Source organism: Leptodactylus fuscus, chromosome 5 (assembly GCF_031893055.1).
Source record: "Leptodactylus fuscus isolate aLepFus1 chromosome 5, aLepFus1.hap2, whole genome shotgun sequence".
Classification (NCBI taxonomy): domain Eukaryota; kingdom Metazoa; phylum Chordata; class Amphibia; order Anura; family Leptodactylidae; genus Leptodactylus; species Leptodactylus fuscus.
The window spans coordinates 158,205,225-158,228,163 of record NC_134269.1 but is presented as its reverse complement, the minus strand read 5'-3'; the positions used below and the strand labels follow the sequence as shown (position 1 = coordinate 158,228,163).

The 22,939-nt window shown below is 41.1% G+C and overlaps 1 protein-coding gene across 2 annotated transcripts in view; it reads left to right on the top strand.

Annotated features, from left to right (window-relative positions):
- The first annotated feature begins 4,702 nt into the window (after window positions 1-4,702).
- CHST11 (carbohydrate sulfotransferase 11) overlaps window positions 4,703-22,939 on the top strand; it is a 130,341-nt gene continuing 112,104 nt past the window's right edge. Inside the window, exon 1 of one of the 2 annotated variants that reach the window (XM_075274564.1) lies at window positions 4,703-5,168. In XM_075274564.1, the coding sequence (XP_075130665.1) occupies window positions 5,066-5,168 (103 nt within the window). In that variant the 5' untranslated portion in view covers window positions 4,703-5,065. Of the gene's footprint in view, window positions 5,184-22,939 lie in introns of both variants that reach the window. The other variant, XM_075274563.1, reaches the window with a different exon arrangement.

The window sequence follows — 22,939 nt, the reverse complement described above, 5'->3', positions numbered from 1 at the left end:
GTTCCCCCGTCCCGTGTGGTAGGACGGAGTACTGGTGTATGCCGCCGGCCGCGGCGTCTCTCGGGATTATGAATCCAAAGCTCCGCCCATGCAATCACGCCTCTCGTGACGTGGCGCACCGTCATTGGTCGCGCCCATATACTGAGCCCGGGGCTGAATGCATGGGTCCGATACAGGAATACTATTAACCCTAATGCCGTGATCATAAATAGATCACCGGCATAGTTACACATCACTGGTAAGTGAAGCATGATCCTGTCTGCTGTATCCAATAAACAGACATTCAATGTCTCGCCATTGCTATGGTACATTGATACAAATGACATTCCACAAAGAACCGCATTCTCTAAAGTCGCACTGACCATGAAATAATTATAGACAAATATTTACAATGATGTATCATCACAAGGATATACACAGATCGCTACGTTGTATGAATGCTTAACCCTCACAGTTTGCTGGTTAAGATGACATTATATAGTGTGTTATGGGTTCGCTATTAAGATCAAACCAGGAAACAGTGTGAACTGCTCCCGATGTACAGGTAAGTATACGTATGATATACCAGTAGCTATAGACATGTTTGTGAAATCTGGAAATACTGCATAGGGTGCAAAGATATTATGAGCACCCAAATAAATTGTATCCACAGGCCATTACCTTAGGGAAAGTATATAGAGCCTGCAATATAATAGCAATATAGTAGGTCAGTTGCCATTTCACTAAGATAGTTATACAAGAGGACATAAATGATATTAACTCTTTGGGGCTACACAAACCTAACACCTCTATATAAAGCAAGTATATCCAATATTTTCATTTAACCCTTTGGGGCTCAATGATTGCATCCTGTAGATCCAAGTTGCCTCTTTTTGTAATATCCTTTGATGTAGATCCCCGCCTCTAGGATTTGGTCTGACAATTTCTATGCCTTGGAACTGTATAGCTTTAGTGTCACCATCATGATGGTCCCAAATATGTCGGCTTAACGGTCTATCTTCATTACGCCTAATATTGCCAATGTGATCTAAAATGCGGCGATGTAGTTGCCGTGATGTCATACCAACATAATTCTTGGGGCAGCTACATGTTGCTACATATACCACTCCCTCACTGGAACAGTTGATAAAACTGCGGATGTCATACGTTTTGCCGGTGGATACGCATGAGAATTTGGAGCCCATTTTAATGAATTCACACGCCTTACATTTTCCACATTTGAACATCCCGTTAGGCACATTTTTATTGAGCCAAGTAGTTGTAGATAATGGGGTCATGTGGCTGTGTATCAGTCTGTCTTGAAGTGAATCAGCAGTGAATTTGAGATTAAGATCGTTTTTATTTAATATATTGACGAATTCCTTGAACTGTACCTCAGTTCCCGACCAAAAAATCAATATGTCGTCAATATATCTGAGCCACATATGGACCATTGACGTCCACATTTCCATATCTTCTGAAAAGACGTACCGCTCCTCCCACCATCCCAGATATAAATTTGCAAAAGTCGGTGCAGCGGGACTGCCCATCGCAGTCCCGACGGTCTGGAGGAAGGAGCGGCCGTCATACGTAAAATAGTTACGCTTCAAGATAAACTGCAGAAGATCCAGCACGAATTGACTGTGCTGGGCATGTGGACCCCCACGTGTCTCTAAGAAGCGCCCTACAGCCCCACACCCCTTATCGTGGGGTATGGAGCTGTAGAGCGCCTCAACATCCAAACTGGCAATGAGTGTGCCATCCGGGAAAGTAATTCCATCCAGTCTCCTAAGTACATCCATTGTATCTCGTGTAAAAGATGGTAAAGAGAACACGAATGGCCTCAATATTTTGTCTACATACGTACTGATATTAGTGGAGATACTGTTGATTCCAGACACTATTGGTCTCCCTTTAAGGGGAGACACCCCTTTATGTAGTTTGGGGAGACAATAGAAAGTAGGTATTACCGGTTTTTTAGGTACCATGAATTCCCATTCAGTATATGAAATAATTCCATCGTTCAAAGCCTTATCTAATAGTGTGGTAAGTTCATTTAGGAACACCTCAGTTGGATCACTCTCTAATACACGATATGCCTGAGGGTAGTTGAGTATATCATAACACATGGTTTTGTACTTATCCCGGTCCATAATAATGATGTTTCCCCCCTTATCTGAGGGTTTAATTACAATGGATGTGTCTGTTTCTAAACCTTTCAAGGCCGCTAATTGGCTTCGAGTCAGGTTATTCCGGATGGGATGGTTTTGGGAACCCAATGTTGCTAGTTCTTTGGTAACCAACTGCTCAAAAGTATCTATAATTCCTGTGTCAAACAGAGGTGGATTTTTACGACTCTTAGACCTCAAATCTGTGTATTTTATGACTCCCCCTTGGCCTTCTTCCCACATGCTTTCTAGTAGGGCTAGGTCTGGAAGATCCTCCTGATTGGACGCCAACAAATGTAGGGAACTAGGAATCAATCAGGAGGATCTTCCAGACCTAGCCCTACTAGAAAGCATGTGGGAAGAAGGCCAAGGGGGAGTATGCATCGGACCCATGCATTCAGCCCCGGGCTCAGTATATGGGCGCGACCAATGACGGTGTGCCACGTCACGAGAGGCGTGATTGCATGGGCGGAGCTTTGGATTCATAATCCCGAGAGATGCCGCGGCCGGCGGCATACACCAGTACTCCGTCCTACCACACGGGACGGGGGAACTGCGGTTCTTACCGCACTATGATTAGTACGATCGAGTACTTCACTCCTCCTGATGAATTGACCCGTAATAGGGCTAATGAAACGCGTTGAGAGGAACATGCTGAGAGTAGGACATCATCTTTCCTGCTAAATACTTGCTGGCTAGGATGCTAGGATTAGCCCAGCCGTACTTGTAAATAGGTCAGGGTGAACACTTTAGCCACTGACTATGCAAGCTTAACCCCTGCTTTCATTTTGGGGTATTTAGTGGTGATTCAGGGTTAGTGGAGGCAATTATCTTAAAGTGTGTCCTATAACATATGGGCATACCTCTAATCTTTCTACCCCTGAGCACCAGTAGTAGTTAATTTGTGGATGATTTTAGAATCTTTCTTTTTTTATATATCACTATTAAAAGTTATGTTTTATTTATTACTCCTTCAGTGATTATATAATCATTATTTTAATGTTGTGACTCTTTCATTATACAGTAATTCCCTTATTAAAAATCATATTCATATGTGGATACATATAATCATATTGAATACAAGCTCAGTTGAGTTCTTAAATAGTATTAGGAGGAGGAGCAACTTAGTTGCCTGTTCTGATCACTAATAAATGCCTACTGAAAATGGTTGCCATCTAAGAGAAGCCTTTTGACCTCTACTATAAGTGCTGCAACAAGTATACCAGAATGTCCTATCAAAAATGGCAGCTACCATGGGCTTGTAAAAGAGAAGACCTTTTACCTCTAGCAGAAATGCTGGGATGACTATATGACTATACATTGTGCAGTGACAGCAGGTAAGGCCTCGTTCACATGGGGCACGGGACCGTGTATTTTGGTCCTGATTCTGATGCGGGAAGCAACGTCAGAATAGGACCAAAATGTGACTGTCGCGGCTTCCGGCAGTCGCGGCTTCCCGCTCCGGAGTAGGCCCAAATGAATGGGCCTAGTCCGGAGGTGTGCTGTCGCGAGGTGGACGCCAGGACTGACTCAGCTGCGAAATCTGTCTGAAGAAAGGGCAGCTCGCTTCTTTTTTCCGTGATCTGGAATATACCGCTCACAGAAAAAAGAAGCTAGTGGTCTACATAGACCTCTATTGTGAGGGGACGGATTCTGAGGTGGATTTGGCATCAGAATCCGTCTCCCCTTGCCCCGTGTGAATGAGCCATAACACAATACTCCCTGACAGGGAAAACCGCAAGTTTATGGGCTCGGGGAGCAGTGGGGCGGATTTTGGCACTGAGAGTGATGCGGGGAGCAGCGTCACTCTCGGGTCAAAACCCGCCTGCCACGACCGTCGCGGTCACAGCTTTCCCCTCTGGAGTCGGCTCAAATGAATGGGCGGTGGTTGCTGCTGCCAGGCGGAAGCTGCGGCTCAGCGAACCGAGGAATCCGCCAAGAAAAAAGGGCAGCTCGCTTCTTTTTTCCGCTATCAGCAACATGCCACTAGCGGAAAAAAGAACTCTAGTGGTCTCCATAGACCACCATTGTGTGGAGGCGGATTTTGAAGCGAAATCCGCCTCCTTGCCCCTGTGTGAACTAGCCCTATGAAGTGTGAAAGAACAGAGACGTCAGGAACGTTTTTATTCAGGATCTGAACTGGTTCATATTGGTGACATTATCTGCCATTAGTCAGCTGCATTCCATGTGGGATGCGACAATTTGATGAAAATCACTCAGCTTTCCAAAGTACGGGTACTTTGATGGAAACCACTCAGCTTTCCCACTTACAGACAATTTTATTCACATATTTCAATTTAATCTAGACCTGCCTTGCTTGGTGTGATATATTATAGGTGAGCAGTCTCCAAGTATTCCCCATGTCTTACTATTTCTTCTACCTTTCTTCCACTTCTCCCCGGCATAGCTGGCCAGGCTGCGCACACCTGATGTCGGGATGGAGCTGTGCACTTGCAGATCCCTGGCAGCAGGTGGCAGTGTTGAAGCTGGATTCTCCTAGCAGCAAACAAAAGAAGGAGGAGCCAGATGTGTCTGTGCCTCAGGCTCACCTCATCCATTCGTCGCTGTCAGAGCAGCTCCGGCCGGTGCACAGACAGCCTGGCTGCTGCTCTCATCCCCCTTCTCCACCTCACCATTCTATTCATGCAGACAAGCCGTGCACCCCCGGAGCAGAGCAGCAGACACCGGCGGCAGCACACGGGAGACAGCAGCGGCATCCTACGGGTAGAGACGGCCACTGATCTAGTGATGCAGGAGCATCTCCATCGCTGATGCCTATGTCTGAGCAGGGCAGCCTGTAGCAGCCGGCGCTCCTTCATATGTGAATCCCCATACAGTACCCCAAGTTGTCTGCCACCAAGCCCCAGTGCGACATCCACACCCTACAGCAGACGAGGCGCAGGCAGGACCTCATCGCTATGAAGCAGGCGCTGATGGAGGTGATGAGGATGAACCGCATCTGCAGGATGGTGCTGGTCACTTGCTTAGGATCCTTCGTCCTGGTCATCTTCTATTTCCAAAGTATGTTACACCCAGGTAAGAGGCACCCCCTGTCCTCATCACCCCCTGTCCCCATCACCCCCTGTCCCCATCTCCCCCGTGCCAGGCTGGGCACTGAGGCTGGCATATTCCACCCAGCTGCCCAGGGACAGGAGAGTTTGTCATTTCTATGGTAGTTTCTATCATGTTGTGCTATTATTCCTGGGGTTACTACTATTATGCACTGATCTATTATGATCACTATACCATATGCCATCCCATGCCAAAATCTTACCCTTCACATTGCTTCCAGTTTTCCATTTCCAATATCTCTGCACAGTCTTAAGAAATGGCTCCTTTTCCCATGTCTCATATTGAAACATCTGACATTCTTAGTAGATCTTAGCATGCAGGTATAACACATTCTCCAAGACTGTTAAGTACACAAAAGTTTCCTAGAAATAGTGGTCATGTGCTACACGTTCCTTCTGAAGTGAGACGATTTTATGTCACATGGCTGTGACATTTCTCTGCCTGTCAATGGCATAGATACTGGTACAGAATTGTTATTGTTGTTAAGGCTTTGCTATTTCTGTAAGCTTATATTGTCTGCGTGTTGATGGAATGGTAAACTATAGTACCAGCTGATGTGGATGGCATATTATGTCTTTGGGTTCAGTGGTGCATGTGCTAATTAATACACTGGGTTGTTTGAGTTTAAGGGTTAATTGTGTATGTGTGTAACTGGTATGAGCCCATTATATGGCTGCCTTATTGTTAATTACGTTTAACGATAACCGTGTCAATATGGGAAGCAAATTGTGTTCATAGTGCATCAGATTGCCTTGTGCTGGCTCATTGAGAAGCCTGTGCTCATTTCAGTGTAATTGTTTGGTAATGTCTGGACACTTGTAAGACGGCTCAGTGTTCCTCCAAAGTGCACACCCTTTATATTAGATCTGTAGTCTATTACTAAGTACTTCTAGTATTGTATTGCTGGGAAGGCTTTAGTAGAGCGCGAGAGAAGTGAGATCATGGATTGGGGATTGTTTATGTTCAGTTTTTATTCTTTTGTGCCTAAAGGGTGATCAAAATGTATAGAACATTAATAATTTCTAAGCGCCTTTATATCATGTCATGTATGGCATACTGTGCAGAGATATAGATATTTGGGTGTCTTCCGAATTTTCATATGCCTTTTCAAAATAATTTATCAATTTTTGTGTTTTTTTTTTGTTTTTTGTTTTTTTTTAATTGTCCTTGTTCCATTTGTTACAAAATCCTTATTACTTATCTATGGGGTAATGCTCTCACTATTATAAATAAGTCACTAAGGACTTGTCCCTAATATTCAGCTGTCTATTGTTGTTTTGTCTTCACCATGCTGGAGTTAAACCAATACAACAGCTGATCCCATTGCTTTCTGAGGGATCGGTTCCGGCATCTGGTGCATCCGTTTTGACATCTGATGTCTCTGAGTATATCCAACTATGGAAGCTGGACAGTTATAAAAAAAAAAAAAAAAATGTCATGAATTGTGACAGGCTCAGGCATGAAACAACTGATATATGTGAACCCAGCCTCAGAAATTCTGCAACTAAATTCTAGCTGAGGAGACAGAACTCTGATGTAAACCCCAATATACTGTTAGTCTACACTATAGACTGATATGAAATGCCCAAAAAGGCATGTTATGTTTTGCAACTGCTAGGACGCAGATGCTGAAGGACACCTTTGTAATGAGAGATTGATAAACTGTGGCGAAAGTTTGTGCAGATAAGTAGTGCTTGTGTAGCGACGCTCATTTCCATATGTCTGACATCACAGAGGGTAATGGAAAAGTTCTATAAACATGTTTTATGTTTTTATCAAATATTTTTATTTATTTAACATCATTAGTTTAGATCTTGATTTGGCAAGTAGGTATTGACATAAATACAAATGTTGTAGTACAGCACTATAGCTAAATATAAAGTTAGCACACTCTTTGTTGGGTACCGTGCACCATGAAGTATTGCTTTGTGCTGGAAGATGTTGGCGAGTGTCTACTACACTTATCTGAGATCACACTTCTTGTTGGCGATGAGTGATTTGCACAACACTCCATTACTGCTCCTAGAATATGGTTTATATAGCAGACTAGACAAGAAAGGCCCAGAGCAAAGTAATGGAGCGATAAGTCGTAGAGCCATTTGTTACAATCAGGATTAGTCTCAGCAGCCTGTAATGAACATACTAACCTTGCGGTGAGCTCAGGCGTACTGCTGTGACACTTCAGCACACTTCTGCGGGATGAATTGGCAGCTTGTAACTTGGATATATTTTCATGGGAAGTAGCTGAAGAACAATGTTATTTGGCCAAAAGTCATACGTTTATAATGCAAGTTACAGTGCCCCCTTCCTAAGGCTGGTGGCATTCTCTCAGTGCAGGTTCTCAATCCGTCCAAATACTATATTACATTTTTATGTAGACAATATACGTGATTGCATCTAAGAGTGGCATGACAACAGAAGGCATTATGAATTGGCATGGAGATAGTAATGCATATTTTGTATTAAATATGCAGAAATAGGGCTGTGCAATTAATAGAATTGATTCAGTTAATTCACCATTTAATAAATTGTGATTCTGATATTTACGAGAAGTCGATATTAGCCCTGCCACGGAGTCTGATATATTCCACGCAGGCTTTCTGCTGCAGACTACGATGAACACTTTCTTCACTGTAGTCAGTAGTTGGGTAGTAGGACAGGTAAGTCTGTGTTGGATTTGCCTGACTCCTTCTCCCTATGACATTGCTTTGACTTTTAACAATTTCTTTAAGCAAAAACATATCAACTAAGATTAGAATTGAATATCGCTCTTGAAATGAAAAACAAAAATCATATTTTATTTTTAGCCCAGCACTGTGCAGTAGTTGTTTATATAGTTAAAAATAGATTTAAAATGAAGACTAAAATGTAGGTTATTATAATAATATATAAAGCTTGAGAAGTTGCTAAACTGCATTCATAACTGTAATAGACCTGAATAAGGAAGTACCAAATACATGCCGACCAGCTCTCCATTTTGGTCTTTACCGGTATTTGGTGATGCCTCATCTACTCTTCACATAGGTGAGCGTCCCTTTAGGACACTTTTGGCATATCTAATGGGATGGCCACTGACAGAAAGGACAGTGAGTGATATGACATATTTTAATTTGCACACAAGGGGTATTTCATTGGCACTAACACAGATTTGACTTTTAAAGGGGACTGTACAGATTCCCTATCTAAATAAAGCCAGTCCTGGTATCAGGTTTCCTTGTTTAGGATTACAGTAATTAATAAATATATATATGTTATATGGTCAGTGAACTGCAATAGGTATAGAGAAAAAAGAAGCGATACCTTTTCTTCTGAAATTGTATTCTCTAATGATAAATGTGCTCGGCCTCATTCTTCTGTGCTTTTTGCTGAGGCAGACAATCCAAACAAATGTTTCCTTGTGGTTACGGTATGGTGTAGTAGACTAGGGACCGCTATTTTATTCTGATGTCTTTATATGTCTTGGTCTTTTAAGTGTTGCTAAAATTAGTGCAGCATTATATGAAAGTACTGACCTAATTTAATTTCAGCATGGTCTTTGACCTTTGGCGAGGACCAACCACATTAAAGTGTACCACCAGTTGTAAGACCACTCTTCATAAATGGATAGTACATAGGAATATAAGTAATTTTGTAATGTATATTATTAAAGAAATCTGTTTCCTTCTCAACGTATCAGACTGAGCTTCTTTATATATAGAAGTCTATGGGAAGGTGAAGAGGAGGCTGCTGATAAAGATACAACTAGCTGCAGTTGCTGAATTCTGCTACATTGTGAGCTCTTTTAAACAGCTATGTTTTAAGAGAATACCGCTGCAAAGAATGAGGCCATAATTCAGTAAAACGCCTCTTCTCCTCCCCATAGACTTCTTTGTATGAGCTGAAAATCGAGATATGTTCATTCAGACTATGTGGAATCTATCGGGCAGGAGAGCAGTTGGATAAGTGGAGAAGGATACATATTTATTTCTTTAATAAGATATATTACAAAGATTCTTACATTAACATGTACTATTGGTTTATGAAATGTTTAATAACCAAGTTTCATATATGTTCTGTATACACAACAACTCTAAAACACAAGGTTCACAAATAAAAGGACCACCTCAAAGATGACATCTGGCAAGTTCCCGAAGTTGTGGAATACTGGAAACCCAGTGCTCCAGATTTTACCAGCCCATCATACCATATCTACATTCCCGCACCCTTGAAGAATTGCTCTGCTTTGTAATGTATACAAAAATGTATAGTAATTTTACAAGAAAACCTGTTAGCTACCGTAATGAAAACAGCCAATGTGGCAGATATCTGTAAAAATGTCAGTATCTATGTAAATGATAAAACAAAAAATGACCAAATTGTGACCGCTGCTATGTCTTGTGACTTACTAATACACGGCCAGTGGTATATTTGAGTGGGAAAGTTTAGAGCACTTTAGCAAATCTCACTGAATTGTGGAATTAACAAAGCAGAACTTCCCTCATTGGTTGTATGACATTAGGCAGTTAAAATGGACGACGGTACAGCTGCCTCTTTGACAAGGGTTAATGTTATACAACCCCTTTTGTGGCAGGGGGCCGATTAATCACAAGCATGCATGTCTCTCTATAGGAGCTGAGCTAACCTTATTGTATTCTCTGCATATAAAGGAGGCCAAACTGTTACCGAGATGATGAGTATATAGAAAATGATAGGAACTGGTGCAATAAAAGGAGCTGAATATCCTGGGAAATCAAGTATGCATGTATTCTAATTCATGGCAAGGAGGAGTGAGCAGTCATCGGGGCGTGATTCTACATAAACCTGCTCACTAAAGATGTCGGCCATGGATGTCGCTGTCATCAGGTTGCATGAAATCAAATGAAATCAGAAAAAAATCATTTTACGCAGCAATACCCTCACGGTCTTCACTGAAGGAAATTGCTAGAAACATTAGGACGGATTTATTAAGATCGGCATTTTGTATGCCAGTCCCCAGCGGGCAAAAGAGACCTTTGACTTATAAAGAAGTCCTAGCATCTTCATCTATAATAGGGAAAGTATACCTTTGTGCCAAAGAAGAGAACACACCACCCCCAAACTGACTGCTCTTTGTCCTTTTGCTGCATGTGGTGTAAATGGGGAACTGCATTTTTACTCATTTTTGAACATGGGTTTTGGGCATGTTTGACTTATTAGTCAGTGTATCTTGGTATTAGTTGTACCGTTATATTGTCATTTTTCTTTTGAGGTGTTTGAAGATTTCAATACAATATGATCTTAAAGCAAACCTTCAAATTATGAGGTGTAAATTGTTATTTAATGCCAAACATTCATGAACTAATAAAATGAAGACGTCATTAAATCCTGTAGTTAGAGAAACCTGTCACAATGAACATGGTGTCTGATATGCAGACTTGTTATAAAATAGGAGGAGCTGAGCAGACTGATATAGTTTTATTACATTTAGATTAGTTAGATTTTATTCTGATATCACAAGTTAAAATGTAAAAAGATTTTTTTTCCCCATTTTAAAAGGCAGGACTCTAATATTTAGAACAACTGTTCCCAACAGGGCGGCACGGAAAAAGCACCAGAGGTGTCACATCACTTAATTTAACTATATCTGCATCCTAAGGACACAGATAAGTTGAATACAATGGTCATTAGAAAGCCTTTAGCTTCCTGCTCTACCATTCAGGCATCTGCTAGTGATGTCTGCAATTTAGTGCAAGTCGGGGCTGAGTAAGGTTGTTTTTTTTTTTAATTACTATTTATTTAGAAGGCACAACTACAGTACTACAGTGTGGCAGTTATAGTTGTCAGGGGGCTACTGGGAAGCATTATTAGGGGTCTGGGGACCACTGGGCCGCATGATATATGTGGCGGTCACATATATCATGTGATTGTAAAATGTGAATTTTTATATATGTGGTTTCTGGGTTCTAAGGTGGGAAGTATAGGATGGTATCGCTTTGTGGGTGCCTTCACACAAAGTAGTGGTGCAGCAATTAAACCTGCCTCAAAACTATATTCCAAGAAATGCAGGCTGTTTTGATGCGGTTTTGGTCATATTTTCTAATTTTACATGTGAATGGTATATTTTTTTTTTCCAGGGGTTTTCAGAGTCTGATAAGGTTAGGAAACACTGATTTACAATGTGTTCTGTAGCTTATTTTAAGCCTTTCTGTTCTCTAAAAGCCATCCATGCTGCAACCATTTACTGACCTATAAAATAGTCTTAGGTCATTTAATTTAATTGTAATGTGTCCTATTTAATAGCTCTGGTCAAGGATAATCGCTCCTACTAGTAAAATACATTGGTCGTGGGAAACTTTCCCCATCGGTGAGTGTGGTTACTTCTCCTATCATGTTTTCTGATTTATTTCTGTTTAATGAAAGCTGTCATAAGCTGAATCTAGTACATTTAAAGAGGCCTTCCATCTCGCCTGACACTATTGTTTTTATACTACTATTCCACATAATATAACAGTACGTCAACCGGGTGTTATCATCTGTGGGTATATCGGGGATTCCGTTCCCCTCTCCATATGAAAAATGTGCAGAGAAAAGCACTGCAAGCAGAACTTTTCTCTCCGCTTTTTCGTGCGGAAATCACATGGACCAGATTATAGTCTGAGGTTTCCTAAGGTAACCGCTTTCTTAATGCGGATTAGGTTTCCGTTCAGGGGGTCCCTAAGAGGATACCCCGAACGGAAACCCATGCGTAGATCTGAAACAAGCCTACGGCTATGTTTACATCTGGCGCAGTTCCATGAGAAATTGGCCGACTATAAATTCTCAAGACCAATTAAGAGTCTAGTCAATGAGGTGTCTTGGTCTCTGTTTGTGTCCGTCATTTTTGGGATCTGCTGTTATCTGTGTTTTTGTTTTTCTGGTCCTTTCACGGGCCAGAAGAATGGAACTTTACCGAGGTAAAATAAAATGCTGAATTAATTCAGATCATCAAGAATTTTTATTTCATTGTCATTATTAATTTGATACCAATTTTCCTGCTGACAGACTCCCTTTTCCTTGAACCTTGGGTATTTCCTCCTAAATCATTCTGTTGATGGCAATTGTGGGTGGGCAGGATTTCATCTGGAGTGTGTAAACGCAACCATATATTGGCGTGCTTGAATGTGAAGGCATCTCCAGTCTGATGCCACAGAACATCTGTGATGAACGAGATCCCTTCCATTCCACAGCTCCAGCTCCTTTGTGCTTTTGATCATCATGGTTCTCTATCCACCTTGTGATTCTCCCGTTCTGTTCCTGCCTCTTTAGTGCCAGTAGTGATCTTAGTTTGCTGTAATTGTGAAGCAGCGATTGTCATTGAAATAACACAACCTTATTTGTCAGGAAGAAGAGACAAGATGTTTGTGTTTAATGGACTTTAATTCCCTCTTGGTTTGCCTATAACATGGAGATGATGTACAAGGCAGTGGATGACTGTATCACTTCCACATTCCTACATATAAATTGCATTGTGCTCGCTCTGTGATGACGGGTAGACATCTGCGCTGTGCCGCTCTGCCTGTAATAACTACAGGGTACATCCAAACTGCACAGACTGCACGGAGGCCAAGTGAATTAATAATTAGCTTTGTTGTCACTAAACATAATTATGTTTGCATAATGAAATTTACTGTGCTGTTGTCACGTTTAATAACTATGGCCTGATTCTCCCTATTACAGGCAATCTGGTATGGCAAATTTAATAAATCTAAAATGCACGGTAATGAAACTGGTCAGGTGTGAATTTGGTGCTGCTCAGACTGATAGTCTCAGTGCCCGTCTGAGACTTGAGAGTCCGTATAGACCGAGATCTTACAGGATGGAGGAATTTCTGAGAATTATTCAGTGTGTGAAGTATCTAATCTATGGAAATGATCTCGATAAGGAAAGATTGGCGTTATCATTATTTTGTACTAGGCTTTTGGGAGATGGTTACCACAGTCTTTCTATCAACATTTCTAATAAATTCAATTTCGCTTAAAAATTTGTTTCGGCTCAGTGAGAAATTGCAGTTATGATTGATTTATTTAAGGTTTATTTAGTTATTTATTTTAAATAAACCTGTTTGCTATAGTTTTTGTGTTCCTATCTCTGACTGGTTGGGTCCACACCCCTGCTGCCGCCAAGCTACCTTCCCCACAATATATATATATATATATATATATATATATATATATATATATATATATATAATATGTGTGTGTATAAATATATATTTCAGGTATAGTCTGTCATCTGGGGATTTCTATAAGAATAAAATGTGGAAGCCTTGTTTGCAAAAATTCCTACAATTCAGTAGTGTATATGATGGCATTCTAAACTGCTGAGGGCAAAATAATAGACATAACAGAATTCCAGAGTAGGTACATCTCCGCGGCTGCAGAATTCATCATGACCTTTTGTACCCAAAATGGAGTCTCTACGGAACTTTGTACCAGTACACCGTGCTCCTTAGGGTACCTTACAGTTATTCTCTCCTATAAGTAGGGCCTCTTGGAAATTAAATAAAATCAGAGGTATAATAGAGAGTTTGTGGACGTCCTTAGGTGCCCCTTTATAGTTCTGTAGAAAACAGGGCTGTAATACCGCTATGTGCATGAGACCTTTTAGAAAGTTCACAATGGTCACCATTTTCATTTAGTCTTCTTTGTTTTCAGCTTTTTACCACTGGTCATAGTTACCAACAAAGCCTTGCAGATCATCTAAGCTCAACTCCGATTAAGTGTTCCCTGTTAGTGATGTTCTCTTGCACAGCCAAGATATATAACCCTTTTCCCATAGGGGATGCACTGCTGCACAGCTTTGTTCAGACTCTGTGGATAGGACGATGTGGCTAATGCGCTGAGGATCCTTTTAATAAACTCCACAGTCTTTGATGCAGTTTGCTGAACCAAATGTGTCTCAAGCAAGACGAAGGACTTTAGTTGTTCCTCAAGTTACAATATTAAGTGATTCTGGAATCGCCATAGTAAGTTGAAACCATTATAACTAATAGCTGTATGGAAAAATTAGTTCTGAAGACCCCAAAAAGTGAAAGAAAAATCTGTGTATAGCAAATCCTCACACATAAGTCAGAAAGCCCTTTTGGAGACTGCAAATCACTTTCTATGGTGGGGATAGGTGTTTATTTGTGGTTCTGAAAAGTATATAGAGTACACCCTAAAAATAACTTGGAGCTACACTCACCTAGTGTCCAAACTAGCGCTCATCTTGGCACAGGTAAAGAGAAATACAGAACTTGTAGTACTGCACTATAGTGTAGAGAACGCTCTATTGTGATCCTAAAGCTCCCAACAGACTCTCTATTACCCATGAGGATCTAATAGGGCACCCTAAAAGGATGTTCCCATCTCCTGCGCTTTTTACCACTGCCATACGCTCCAACCTCAACATTACTGGCATGCGGATTGGTGGGCGCAACTACAATCTAATCTTTTTGCGGATGACTTGTTATTCACAATCACAAATCCCTTACTCACACTCCCAAATTTGATCAACACACATCCCATTTTGCACATCTTTGTGGTATGAAAGTACACAGTGCTAAAAGGGAGTTGAGATCTGCAAAATTTGGCTTTGAGACCCGAGATTATTACATCTCACATCTAGATATGAATCTGTGCAACCTTCTAGATACCCCCTTTAAATGGAATGATCCCCCACTGATCATGAAGTTGATGACAGATGTTGTTACCTGGCATTGGCCTACCCTCTCCTGGGTCAGTAGAGCACATATAATTAAAATGATGACTTTACTATTTTTGCACCTTTCTGTCCCTGGTAACGTCCTCCTTCCTGGCGGGGCTGCCCAGAAAAATATTCCATTTTATTTATGCACTTAGCTGACTGAGAATGTGTATTATACATTGACCGAAAGACGTCTCTTGGTTTCCACCCTCTATAAATATTATATCGCGTCTAGACTTTCACAAATATGCTCTACATACAACGATGTAGACCGCAGTGGGTAGCGTTAGAATCATCCGTGGTGGCTCCAGATTCCTTTATGGTCCCCACCATCGATTTCCTATCCAATACCAGATGGTGCGAAGGTGACTAACTATATGATATGGCTCACCCCTACTCCCCCTGTTTAACAGTCACCTCTCTCTCCCCAGCTTATCCTTAGAGGTTTTTACATGGTGGAGACAAGCCAGGTTTAGGGTTCTTAACGATTTTATCTGTGATGGAGTTTTCAACAGAGAATGTTTCAACTATACTCACCCCTCACCCTCCTTCGAAGCCATTGGAATATTTTAGGTTTTCCACTTCCTACGTATGTTAACCATGAATAATCCTATTATTACTACCACTGGCTTTGAGCAGTTGTGCCTCTATAGCACTACAGACAGAGATTCCCTTTCCTTCATCTATAGTGAATTAAAAAGCTGCTCCTCCTGTCAGCAAATTAGTTTTTATGACCGTCTGTAAAAGGGACTTGGGGACCACTTTGAGTATAGCTCATGGCATGACCTCTGCATATTGACTAGCAACGCTGGCTGCCAGTTCTTCCTTATTGAACCCTCTTTAAAGGGGTTGTATGGGATAAATATAAAGCTCTACACTAATCTAAACATCCTCCTCCTGCCTACTTTTCTAAATTCCATAATTAATCAAAAATATACATTTACCTCCGCGGGACAGTCATGTGACCACACCAGGGGCATTTTCTGATTATCCAGTGATGGTCCATTTCTCCGCTTCTGGCAACAGATTGTCACTAATACTATTCACCCCCCCCCCCCAATCCATTCCATCATACTTGCCTATCCTCTTCCTATCTAGGCTTCCCATTGCGGGGAATGGCTCCTCTGCCTTGCTTGATATTAGCCTGCACATCCAGGGCTTGTTCTGAAGCCCGACACTCCATTTCTATTGTGCAAGTGTGAGCATCTGCGCAATGGAGATGTAGTGAAGGCTACAGCCCAGTGCTGGGACTGCTGCGTGTATGCTGGCAGCTTCCCCGCAGAAGAAAGTCTGGACAGAGTGAGTTGGGAAGGGCTAGCAGTGGGCGGTGTAGCTAGGGAGACAGGGAGGGACTGTCACAGAGGGATGGGGGAGGAGTGAGCAGGAGATAGTGTGAGAGCCTACAACTACCAGAATGCATTGCATGAGCTGAGGCAGCAGGAAGCTACACCAAGTAAACAAAAGCAGAAAATGCTAGGCACTCCCAGAGAAACCCAGAAATCACTCACAACACTGCTAAAGGTGTATGGGTGCACTTATTAACCCATTAATAGCACTAACAAACTTTTTTTTTTATTTAAAATTTTGCTTGGAAAACCCCTTTAACATTCCTCCATAGGAACTATGTGGTCCCAACCAGACTGCACTGCATCTACCCCACAGTCACGCCTCTGTGCTCCCAAAGCTGTAACGCTCATGGAGATACTCTACACATCTGGTGGTCCTTGGTACACACATTTAGATTTCTATTCACAAGATGGTACAATGACAAATGGAACAGAGGGTGCCACTAACCGTACCAGTTTTCCTACACTCTCTTAGACTCTTATTTAACTATAAACTCCTCTAATATATAATATTCATTTAACTTCCAATTGGAGAACACCAATACTTTTTATCAGTGACATCACTCGATGAGTTGATTCCATTATGCTCTATGAACAGATTAATGCTATCATCTCTGATAATCAGACACCTTGCAATATAGTGTGGTGTCTTGGGTCAATAGGGCCATGTTTTCTCTGCTTATAATCTCTAGATGTAGTTATACAACCCTGGCTGTCTTTTTCTGGCAGATTCCCTTTCCCTTCTGTGGAATTACAGCTATATCCTTATTCCCTCCCTGGTTCACCATTAGTTATTTACCTTTTTAACCTTACTGTCCCTCCTATCATTGTACTCCGCATTTCTATAAGATATATATATATCGTATATATTACAGTTTAGTTTGCAATGCATTCATGTCTTTAATTGTTCATTCAGATTGACATTATTACCATATTCTTTTGTTCTGTAAGTCTTATTTTGTTCACTATTATTTTACCTCCTTTATACTTTTGTTTTCATTCAATAAATACCTTTGAAACTAAATCTATAGAGAAACCACTTGTAATTCCACAGCCAGAATTAACATGCTGTGTTTTTCTGCAGCTCTCTGCAGTGAGAGGATGACATTGATGAAATCTCATTCGTTTCCGTTTTTGATACTGTAAACTGCTGTGGCCTTATTTTCAGCTGTGTTTCCTCAATGTAGGACCTTAACCATGGGGCGCTGTTTGATAAATTTGGCGTATTCTTAGACTTTCTAGTCTAACTTTACACGTCCCATTTGTTGGTTTAAAAGATCTTGGTGCATTTTTGTTACACGGAGTGGCAACTTAGGCAACGTTCCCTTTTCCGATAGGCTGTGCTCTTTTTCAGACAAGTTTGAAAAGTGTCTAAAACTGTTCATAAATGTGGTGCACAGCATGTTAGACAGTGTCTTAGTGCAAATTATGGCAGAATTCTGGTGCGCCTTGCTTAATAAAGATTTTGAACGGACACTAGGAGCGGACACTACCTGTCGGACACTGACGGTAGTGTGAACGCCCCCTAACGGAAGAAAAAGTCCTAATGTAGATTTTTTTTCATGATATTAGCTGCGTTGAGAAGCTGATTTCTGTGACCCTTATTTCCAGTAAATGATTTTTTTTCTCTGCACACACAATAAGTTGACAAATGACTGAACCGTCAGGTGTGAACGTGGCTTTTCTAACACTGACTGCTGTGCTTATAGAATGGGTCCCCTTCCTATATGAGGCTGTAATGTTTTCAAGCAAGCAGCAGGGTGAAGATATCTTGCAAGACAATTCATATTTAATAGGAATACTGAAGAGCAATTTTACCTACCAGTATGCAGGTTATTATTACTTATTGTACTTTGGACTCTAATGCCGTTTCCATATAATTCACTTTTTTTTTTTTTTTTTTTTTTTTTTAATAGTACCAGCGCCTTTGGTTTGCAATTGACACAACAAATCTGAATAAACCAATAGAATTATGCAGCCAATAATAGCCATCATGGAGCAGTAGCTGCTCTTGGTATAAATGGAATAGTGATGCCTCAGGGGTAAACAAGACAAATGTGCTGACAGGCTACCTTAACAAACCTGCACAATAAACCAGTGCACAGCCTCCCCTGCCATTTTATTAAAGGCTGCTCTGAATATTCATGTAGACGGACTATGTTTAACCCATTTCTGACTACTCTGATGAAACCATAATAGTCATATATGGCCATTTTTGAGCGCCAATCCCTGAGAAAAGAAAGTAAAGAGAGCCTTGAATCCTAAAGTAAGAATGAAAGCCATGCTGTAATTCTGTTATATTGACTTAGTAGTGGCAGGGTGGCCAGCCGTGTCCTCAGCCCAGTGTTGCATATACATGCCACTTTAGCTGTAGTCTTCCCGCTATAAATTGCTTCTATTTATGAGAATGTGACCTTTTGATCAGTAAGATATTCACTTCAAAATAATATTTCTAGGTTATGAGGCCAAGCTTTACCAGCAATGCAATGTTCTATGAGAATATCAGAACAGCCAGAAATCGTATAGTTGTTATGCGATCCCATCCACAATCTATATACAGCTATCTACAAATGGGCACATGAAAAACAGTCTGTGGCCCACAAAGAAATTGGAAATTCCAGCGACTCATCTTCTCCATATTCTGATTCATTACCCTACAAAGGGTCTTGAATTTTTAAACAGGCTTTCTGGTGGGGAATTTAAGACTGCGATCTATTTCCATGATAGCTGGAAGCCTATAGGAAGTCCCCAGGCCTATAATATAAGTGAAAGGCCCTTCCAATTTACTGAAATACAGTTGGTCCCCTAGGGGTGTCCAAACTTTGTGCAAAGAGGGCCAGATTTGGTGAGGTGAATATGTGTGGGGGCTGACCATTCAGCCTGACATTTTATCCATTAACATTAAATGCAAATGAACTATTTTATGACATTTTCCGGCAAATGGCATACTTTTCATTCCTTCGCACAGAACACAAATAAATCTAAACACGTTTTTACCAAAATCCATTTGCCATTCATATTTGAAGACCAATATCTGCTCACTGAGATTTTAGAATTTATTCCCCTCAGAAGACTAATGCTAAACAAATAACTTGCCCTCACTAATGTGAAGGGTGATACTAAGATCTCAGCAGCAGTAAATAGACCAGGTCTGGCGTAAAAATTAGTCCTCATCACTTCCCCCACACAATATAATGGCCCCATCACAGAATTACCCATTGTATGGGGGAGGGGGGAATAATGAAGGGGCCACTGCAGAGGCCATACATTGGCCCCTTCACTGGTCCCCCTTATTAGTAGTATTGGGTCATTACTTACCTCTCCCTATGCCTCCCTGCTCCGGGTGCACTGTTCTGACTTCAGAAGAGGCATTAAGCTCTAGGGAGCAGACAGTTAAGTATTAATGCTTAGCATATAGTCCACATGCTCAATGTGGCCTATGGCCTACATATCATGAAATTAAAGCAGGAAGTTACCAGTAGCAGAACCGGTGGGGCAGCAAATCTTGTTACCGGTTCTGAAAGTCTTGTTTTAATAACTCTATCGGCATAACTGGGTAGAACCTGGCTGCATTTACTTACTGCTCCACACTCCTACTCTCGGCCTCCTCTTCCCTCTGCAGCCTTCGACGTCTTGATGACGTAATGTGCGGCTCATGAGGGCCCTGGAAGCTGAAAGGAAAGGAGGAGGCCGTGAGCAGAAGCAGGGATAGGTAAGTTAATAGAGGCCTTTTCCCGGACCTCCACTCCTTATTACAAAAGCAGTGAGGGTCCAATAGAACCTCTTAAAGGCACGCGACCCATCAGGGGATTCACCATTACCCTGGTGGGCCAGTCTGAGCCTGTTGTGCTCAACAGTGCTGGTGGGCCACATATTTTTGATTTATGAAAATTTAAACACTGGTCACAATAGACTCCTGAGACAGACTTTGACTTTTTACAATATATATATATATATTTTTATAAATGACCCCCTTTCCCTAGATCCCAAATGAAAAGAAAACAAATGCAAACATTATTAGGTAACCTCTCATGTGAAAATTACTGATCTATAAACATATAGCTTAGTGGGGGGGAAAAATGGGATACATTGAAAGTACAACCTGATCCAGAAAAAAAGGATTCCATTATGTAGCTCTGTAAACCAAAAAAATACTTTTGAGTTGCCATATTCTCAGACAACCAGAACTATTAAGTTTTGGATTTTTGTCAAGGTGTTAAAACCTTATAAAAACTTATAAATTTGATATCCCCCTAATTATACGGACTCGCAGTAGAAAGCCAATAAAACATGTTGGCTGCACAGTGAACGGCGTAATAACAAACCCATAAGAAAATGACCAAGTACAGGGTTGTTTTTTTTTCTATTTCTACCCGAAACTTTGTTCCAGTTTCCCATTGCATTTTACGGAATTTTTAATGGTATCATTATGAAGTACAATTTGTCATGTACAAAATGTCATACATCTATGTGAATAAAAAAATAAAACCATTGTAAGCTTTGAAAAGTGAGTGATAAAAAGCAAATGAAAAATTGCTGCTTTGGGATGGAGTTAAAAGGGTATTCTCTTTTTTTTTTTTTTTTTTTTTTTTTTTTTTTTTTTTAAAGGTCACAGCATATTGCTAGGATATGCTAGCCCCATATCTATGCACTACATTCTCTTCTAAGTTCTCCTTCCATAGCAGTGGTGCTAGGCCACCCCAGGAGGTGGCCCTATAAGTGTGAAGGGGTCTTTGCTGCGGTTTCCTTACCATTGGGTGCCTGGAGAAGCCACTGTGCAGGTAATAATAGATCAGGGGATTCAGCTTGAAATTGGAATTTGGATGCCTACTAGTCATAAAGTGATGACATAGCCTAGGTCCATGATGGCGAACCTATGGCACGGGTGCCAGAGGTGCCACTCAGAGCCCCCTATTTGGGCACCCATCTGTGCAGCAGATTATACTGTGTGGGGCCCACTGTGCAGCAGATTATACTGTGTGGAGGCCACTGTGTAGCAGATTATACTGTGTGGGGGCCACTGTACAGCAGATTTTACTGTGTGGAGGCCACTGTGGAGCTGATTGTACTGTGTGGGGGTCACAGTGCAGCAGAAAGCTCTATAAAGCCCCATTCATTTTGCAGGTCCGTAAATGTCTGCAATTGTGGATCCGCACATTATTAAGGTTAAATTCCCGTGTTGGCACTTTGTGTTAAATTAGTGGGTTTTGAGTTGCAGTTTGGGCACTCGGTCTCTAAAAGGTTCGCCATCACTGGCCTAGGTGGTAATAATGCTTTAATAACCATATAGAAGAAAACTGTGACCTATTGGCTTTCCCGATATGTTATGGAGAGTGCTAAACAGAATCAAGGCATCAAAGGGGCATTTTTTTCAGTTTCTTTCCAATTGTGTAATGCTATAGTTCTACAAACATTATCCCATAGCCAAGTGATCGACACTGATGGCCCCTGACCGATTCCATGGTCTGTGGTATTTTACCTGGCATTTTTACAAAGTCTCAAAAAAAGCAAGTCAATAAAACTGTATTTGTATTCTACCATAAGTTAGTGAATACAATTACATCGGGTTGGTGATCTAAGTAGCCAGTTAGACCTATCCAGGGGTTAGGCAGTGCAGTCAGCACAATCTTTCATGCCTGCTGAGCCCCAAGCAATAATCCATCTCACATCATATGAGCTTGTGACTTGGCATGTTAATTCAGAACCTGTCTTGAGATTGGGTAATGTGATGTGGAGAAGATTGTATTACTATTCAATAGCCCACCAAGCAGATAATCTGCGCTCTAACCAGGTTAATACACAATACAGTGAGACTTGCCCATTTTGTGGTTTCCTCTTACATGGAAATTCTTATAACAAAACTTTGGCATCTACAATAACCTGAAACCACAGTGCTATATTTGAGGTTTAGCGTGTGAAGAAATGTTTCTAGAAATAAATATAATGATGATATAATATACATTTCATGGGTCTTGAAGCAGTGCAGCTGAGATTTCTTTAGCTTCTCTTATAATCGAGTTCTGCGTGGCTTCTCCTTTGAGTATTGCGTTGAGACATGCAGTTATTTTCTTGGGCTGAAACAAGCTGCTCTTACCAATCTTCATATCAAAAGCCCTTTGCCAGGCTATTCTGTGGGGTGCTTTTATTTAACTATAAAGCCTATACAAAGAGGTAAAGTCTCAATTTTCTATAAGCTTTTCAAGCACGCTGAGTTGACCACAAACCCAGGAACATGAGACATAGGGAGGTCTATATTGATTGGTATGTGCGTGAGGTGCATGCAAATAGCTAGGATCTCCTTACAACATATTACACTGTATTACTTGTAGGATTTTCTTTGGTTCCTGGTGGAATGGGGTATGAAATCAATTAGAAGCATGCCAGAAATATAATGTATACACTACCAGACTACTGTGTATATGTTTGATTTACTGGTGACATTCTTTGCATATAGTACATTGAATTCTTCACTTTTGGCTAAAGTTTTAGGAACCTGATGTTGTATCACTGATCATGGTTTTGTTCTATCAGATGCCCCTTATGGGCACAATAGTAATAGCTGCACTGAAAACAAACGGAAGCCTTACAAAAACCTAAGGGTCTATTCACATCTACGGTAGCAGATTTGTTGCAGAAATCTTTTGCACCTGAATGTACTTTCTTTGAGAGCAGTCACATGAATTTCTATTAGCC